Source organism: Ipomoea triloba, chromosome 2 (genome assembly GCF_003576645.1).
Source record: "Ipomoea triloba cultivar NCNSP0323 chromosome 2, ASM357664v1".
Lineage (NCBI taxonomy): Eukaryota > Viridiplantae > Streptophyta > Magnoliopsida > Solanales > Convolvulaceae > Ipomoea > Ipomoea triloba.
The window spans coordinates 2,331,381-2,338,421 of record NC_044917.1 but is presented as its reverse complement, the minus strand read 5'-3'; the positions used below and the strand labels follow the sequence as shown (position 1 = coordinate 2,338,421).

The 7,041-nt window shown below is 37.9% G+C and overlaps 1 protein-coding gene across 1 annotated transcript; it reads right to left on the bottom strand.

Annotated features, from left to right (window-relative positions):
* Positions 1 to 761: 761 nt before the first annotated feature.
* On the bottom strand, positions 762 to 4,595 carry LOC116010604 (GATA transcription factor 8-like). Its single transcript, XM_031250087.1, has 3 exons — positions 4,442 to 4,595; positions 3,141 to 3,367; positions 762 to 1,986 (listed from the first exon to the last, which is right to left on the bottom strand). Exons 2-3 carry the CDS (start codon positions 3,360 to 3,362, stop codon positions 1,186 to 1,188), a joined length of 1,023 nt encoding a protein of 340 aa, XP_031105947.1. The 5' UTR covers positions 3,363 to 3,367; positions 4,442 to 4,595; the 3' UTR covers positions 762 to 1,185.
* Between the last annotated feature and the right edge of the window lie 2,446 nt (positions 4,596 to 7,041).

Below are 7,041 nucleotides of genomic sequence, written 5' to 3'. Positions count from 1 at the left end.
AATGTTGGGTCATGGGTGTTACAGTAATCTTAATGCATTTATACATGGGATCAGGTTTTGGAATACATTGTAAGAACTCTGGGCCTTGTATGGTTTAAACCAGTGATTGGGCTAGGTGAAATGGTTTGGGCTGGTAAAGGCTTTCTAATAGAAGAAGAGGCCCAGCTTTGTAATAAGGTATTTTGATTATGGCACATTGTTGAAGAGGCAGTATCACACACATAATGCAAACATTTATAGCATATTTTGCTTTTTATTTGTTCATGCCAACCCTACATTTATGTATATTTAGATGGTGCAACCCACGGAATTAGTCTTTTTCTCTTCTCCCAAATGGTTGAATCCCCAACCCAAGGGCCCCTCACACTCTGGCCCAACAAAGTATCTGAGAAAATGTAAATCATGGTAACTCAACTGAACACAGAGGCTAGACCTTTGCTCACTGAGCACAAGAAACCCGCTCACTTTGAGAGGTTGCTCCCGGTGAGACTCGATCCCTGGTCTCTTCTCTCCTCCACCCCCACTGAGTTAGTCTGACAATTGACTAGGTAATTACAAGATTTTATGTTTGACTCTGAGAGCTATATATGAATAACCTGGGTATTAATAGAATGGCAAGTGTTGGAGGTCTCATCCATGATGTTCATGGTGATTGGCTAGATTTATAGTCAATATAAGAGTTTGATGATGAACTCAACTCAAAACCGGTTAGGGCTACAGGGAGTTTAGATGGTTTGAAGAGAATTTGAGCAAATTTGGAGTTTGAAATAAAATGCAGACCTTAATCATTCATAATTTCCTAACCACAAATGAACTGCAAAATGAATTCCCACAAACCATGGGACAGAACAAGTCTATGAAAAAACATACAACAGACCCTTTCAAGAAACTTACCAACACTACAAACTCTACTACTTTTTTAACTCCTATCCCTAAACTCACATTTCATTCCTTTTCTTTCCCTACAACCTAAAATATTATGGATCTATTGCTTCTTTCCAACCCCTCCCTCCAATTACAAATTTGTACAAAGAACCAAATAACAAAGACACCAAAGTTTGAAAAAAAAAAACCTTAACCAAATAACATTAACTCTGCTGAAACTGTGGATTGAGGAATGCAGAGAGAAAGCTTTTGACTATGAAAACCATTCTCTGCACTTTTCGGGTTTTTAGTGTATTCTCGCTAGAATTCCACCGAAGGGTTGTTGCTCGGGTTGAACGCTGGCTGGGGAGTGGATGGTGTCTCGGTTATTGGAGTGTTCTCGACACCGGTCTTGCTTCTCATCTCGATAACCTTCTTGTGAGAGTTGGAGTGCAGAGACGGGATGAAGGTAGGACTAGCAGCGGGGCGGTATTCTGGGAAGAGCCTGCCCGACTTGTAGCGAACGCCACAGGCATTGCAAAGGGTTTTTGGCCCCATTGGACCGGCCCTCCATTGAGGCGTTTTCGTTATCTCGCAGTGCATACATTTTCTGATGGCTTGTGGTGGCTGGTTCTGGTTCTGATTCGTGTCCATTCGCGGGGTGGGGATGGTGAATTTGATCTTCTTTTTCTTCTTCTGCTCGGGTGCTTCGGGCCTAGTAGTAACCTTCTTCATGGGGGACTCTGCAAAATTCTCGGACTCTGATGAAACTGCAGGAGCAACAACAAAGGGCTGTGGAGCCTCGGTGAAAGACGACGTGGGAGAAATGAGCTGAATCGCTGGCCGGGGATTGAACGTTGCTGGGCGAGGACGCTTGCTCCTAGCACGCTGCGCACCACAACGGCTCGGGCTAAGAGGGATAGTCTTCCCTCCCGAGCACGAGGACGAGCTGCTGCTGCTGCTGCTACTTTCAAGAACCGAGACTGGACTCGAGGTCTGGAACTTGTTGTGAGGCGGCTCCATGTTCACAGGAGCGTTCTCTTTCCCGAGAGTCAGCCCTCCACCCGAGAAGGAATCCTCCACAAACGTCGAAAGCCATTCGAGCTGGATAATGTCCTCATACTGACCAACAAAACAAACAACAGACCACATTAAACTCGGGCTCAAAACAAGTTCATAACATAGTATAATGAATAGCCAAACATTGTTCCATCTTTTCGATTTAGACAAGTAAATTTCTTCCATTAACACAAGTTTAGTCACGACAGATCATTCAACAGTCTTAAGTCCGCAACTAGCAGTCTTAAACACAACCAAGGACCACGGGATGAATCCTTGAACACGTTGAAAGTGATACACAAGTACCACTGCACCGTTTTACCAGAAAAAGGGACCAAAACAGTAAACACAAGTACTCGGCACGCTAAAATTCTAAGTCAGCATCCCCCCACACGTCCTGCCAAAACAAAACCCTAAGATAAACTTATAATTGTGAATAGCATTCCTCCAGTACACATTTTGAATTTGAAACCTACGCTCAAGTCAAGAAATGTTTGGCTGAATATAAAGACAAACCACACTAAAATCTACAGCGGTCCCTAAGCTACCGAAGTGACTGGCTGAGAAACAGTCCAATTGGAAACCTAAACAGTTCCAGAATTCGAAACACAGCATCAAACAGAACTCCTATACAGAACATAAGACAAAAACCGAGAATTTTAAATCTTAACCACTAGAACACTCCGCTTTTAAACATCAACAAAAAGTCTTCAACTTTAACACCGACAGCCAGCCAGCTGTTAGTTTACCAAACAATAATGATGCCATAATCCCGCATAATTACACTCCAATCCCAGTCTCCACTCCCCTAATTGTATATAAAGATTGCTTTTTTATCAACTAACCAAACAAAACCAAACGTTTCTATCAATCCCACTGGCCACAACCACCATGGGACCACCTTACTTAGATTTTTTCTCTTACATCTAATAATTTAAATTTTAAACCTGCAGAAATGGCTCCCCTGAAATTTATTAAACAATTCTTGTGAATGCCATTTTAAGGCGCTAAAATTTGAATCACATAAATGCAGAGATATTTTCAAATATTTGATATAATATAAATTCAAGAAAGAATCAAACAAACCCAGCCAAATTGGTCAGACTGTTATCTCGGGACAACTACCTATTTTCCTCCTCGGGAAGTGGTTGCGGTTTTCCTTCGGCATTTATTAAAAAAAAAAAAGAGAAAAAAATAAAAGAAAAAAGGTGGGTTACCGGAACTGAGAGCTCAGCCGACAGGTCAGAAGCGGAGTTGTTGTGGCTGCCGGAGAAAAGGGGCTCGGAATCCGGCAAGGGGTCGTTCCAAATGCTGGGAAAATTGTTGCAGTCGCCGGAACCGACACCGACACACTCATTTTCCGGTGGGAATTCAATCAAGTCGTCAATGTGATCAAAGAAGCTACCGCAGTCTAATTCATCCAAGAAATTTGACCCCATGCTACCTAATAAACAAGCCAAAATCCGTTACATAAATACAAAAAAATCGCAGAAATAATTCTTATGAAGAATTTGTATTCTGCAAGCCAGCATATCCTCGGCTGGAGCAATGCTGTAAAATGATGCTAGCCAGCACAGAGGACCGCGGGGTGGCGCATGTTAGTCAGAAAAGAAAAATTCTTTTTTTTTTGGAATTTGCAAGGAGAAAAAGCAGAATAAAGATTCTGGAAATGGGATTCTTGGAATATTGTATAAATTGTAAGAAAAAAAAAGGGGGAGATAATAGGGAACAAATTAAAGAAAAAATGTGCTCACGGCACATTTTAGTGACCGACACATGCAGCCAGCAGAAATTGAGGGGAAAAAAAGATTTTTAATTTTTTTTTAATTTAATTTTTTTTGGGTAGAAAATTCAAGCCCCAAATGCAACTACATGCTGCAAAGGTTGAAGCTTTTAGCTTCAAAGAACACAATTTTAAGATTACTGCAAAAAAAAAAAAAAAAAAAAAAAACAGAAACAGGGGCAGAAGGATAAAGCCGTGTGCTCAAAATTAATCTCTGAACTCCCACTTCTGGTAACATTTACAGGCAAAAGAGTGCATAAAGACTCAAACTTTCCTACCCTAAGCCCAGAAACCGACAAAAAAAGGAGGGGAAATCAGCTCAAATTTCAAAGAAAAAGCATAAGAAATGAGGGAGAGGACTATATATTGGCGCAATATCAGACAAAATGCGAAATTCGCAAGAAAATCTCCCACAATTCACCATGGAAACACACAGAAACTTCGAAAATGGAACACAAAAAAATGCAGAGCACCCTTAAAACTCCCGCCCAAAAAGCTTCCACACAGACACACAGAAAAGCCAGCAGCAGCAGCAGAAGAAGAATTAAGAAAGAAATGAATTATTACTGAGCGGCACAGCTTTCAAGGCAAATCCCAGTCTGAATTCTGAAAAAGCTAACCCAAAGGAAGAAGAAGAAGAAGAAGAGACCCAAAAAAAAACTTCAATTCACAACTGTCGGCATTCCAATGCAAGCCTAAAGCAGAGGAAAAGCAGAGAAAATCAGAGAATGTTACCTTGAAGAGTAGTGGTTGAGGAGCTTAGCGGCACAAGGGAAGGAGAAGAAGAAATAAGTGATGGAAGAAGTGAAGGAGAATAGGGAGAGAAGAAGAAAGCTAAAAAGGGGAAAGAGAGAAGAGGGTACGGTAGGTGAAGCTCTTGCCTCACTGCTAGCTGTATGTATGTATGTATGTATTTTACTCTCTTTCTCTCTCGCTGTCGTGATGTTTAAGTCTTCTTCAACCTTACCCCCCACCCCTTCTTGATTGCGCACTCGGGTCCCACACCGCTTCCCTATCATTCCCATTTTAATTTATTTCATCTTATTTTTTTCTAATTATTTCCACCCGACAGAATATTCACACAATATATAAACCATTTATTTATATTTCACACTGCATTATGAACATACATAGCAAATTTTAGCATTTTATGATGTCTGCATGTCTTTTAAACATGGGCAAAGAGGTAGTATTAGACTAATTGACATTTGATTACGAGAATCATGTTTTAACCACGAGTCAGTCTCTCAGGGTAAAGTAGTATTAGACTGATTGGCCTTTGAATAGGAGAATCATGTTTTAACCACGGATCAGTCTTTCGGGGCAACATTTATATTATACATATATATATGATGCGTAATATAATATGTATGTGGTACGATGATGTACGTTACGTTATGCAATATAATGCATAAATGCATTTCCAAATAGACAAAAAATGATAGAGATAAGAGAAGCTGCGATATGATATGATGCTGCAGAGAGTTCATGCATTCTTTTCCTTTTAACTAACTTGGATTGCACTCATTCAATCACTTCCTTCTTAAACACTCCTCTACTTTTTTCCATAAAGTAATTTCATTAAAACCCTCTCACCTCGTATACACATTTTTTATTTCCTTTTCTCATGATTATATTTTAGGTGATTATTACATCATAATGAAAAGAGAAAACTAATCAACCAACCTAAAATAAGTTCATAAGCTTTGTTTTACTAGTAACGCATGATGTAAGGTTCAAATATGGATTTGACCTTGTTGTAAACACTACTATACAAGCGTTTGGAGATTTGTATGATAGTTGACCCCATGTCCCCATTCATCTGTCTCTATGACAGGAGTGGCGGTGGCCTTTACGTTTGAAATTCAAACTGGTATATATATCATGTATATCTACCATAGTATTTTCAAATAAATATATAAAAGGGAAGAAGCCAATAAGTCTTATTAGTATCTTTGACACGATAATATCAGGACTTAATTATTCATAAATGTTATAACCGAAGTTATGAATTGTAAAATAATTAGTATGTTTGTCGTGTTAGGGTAGAAGTATTATTGTGAAACACTCATACTTGTCATATGAATAGAGGAAACAAGAAAAGAAAAATATATGTAAACAAATTTCTCTCTAGGGAAATGAATGATTGGTTTAGTTATCCTTCCCTTCAAAGATAAGAAAGAAAGTAGTTGAAGGTAGGCTTGTTCATTCCTCATCAAAAACCAAATGACAATTAGTATGTCCAAACACATGTGCATATCCAACTGTGATTTCATGAAAACCATTTTATTATTAAAAATAAAAACAAATTAAAGAGATAAAGAAATTAAAGGAAAAAAAAAGGGGAATAAAATCATGTTTGGAAACAAGGGGTATAAGTGCACATGGAATTGCAGTGTTTCAAGTTGGTGCAACTCACCCAACACCTCTAATTAATTTGGGCGTAACGTGCCATATAAAAGGAATGTGCAGGCAACTATTTAATAAGTTGTGGTGGTGCAGTGCATGAACATGCTTGTGAATTTGGTCAAAAAAATTTATCCATAGCCACATATGTAGTGAGAAATTTAAAACGCTTTTAATTAGTCAATCAATCTTATAGACGTTCGAACAAATTTAGTTATCTATTAATAATTTGATTATTGGGTGTTATTCGAAAATTATTTATTTATCATCAGTGAAAATCAATTGTGTTAGTTGGTGTTTAATTAGTCTTTACTATCCGTTGGGCTTTAGACCTACGGGTTTCACTCCTATTATAATTTTGACAGAATAACAACTAAATAATTCAGTCTTGCATGTCTAGTTGGGTTCTTAATTAATTAAACTCTCCATTTGTACATTTGGGTAAATTTTTCCTCTAAGGGTGTGTTTGGAAAGCTGGAAAATGGTTTTTGGAAAATGATTTCTGGAAAATGTGTCATTTTCCAGAAAATATTTTCCTTTCTTGTGTTTGGCTACAGAACAGAAAACTGTGTTGGTGTGTTTGGCTCATTTTCCAGAAAATGGATAGGAAAATGAACAGAATTATATAATTGCAAATATACAATCCAAAAAATAAAATAATCACAAAAAAATCACAACAAAATAATATCTATCTCATAAAAAAATAAAAATAAATAAAAAATAAAAGTGGCCGACTGGTTTCAGATGTCAAATAAAAAATAATAAAACTCATAATATCTATCTCATAATAAAAAAAAATTATTACTTAAAAACAAAAAGAAAAAGTTGAAGATGTCAAGAAGATGGGATGAATATGAAGAAGTTAAAGCATTTAGGAGGCCTAAGGAGATGGAAGAAGCAAAGGAGAAGGAAGAAGCAAACTTTGGAAA

Excerpts from the sequence above, each read along its gene's own strand:
- LOC116010604 (XM_031250087.1), bottom strand. The coding sequence starts at position 3,362 with ATGGGGTCAAATTTCTTGGATGAATTAGACTGCGGTAGCTTCTTTGAT. Across the intron at positions 1,987-3,140 it reads CGGCTGAGCTCTCAGTTCCG|TATGAGGACATTATCCAGCT; the intron begins GTAACCCACCTT and ends TTTGTTGGTCAG.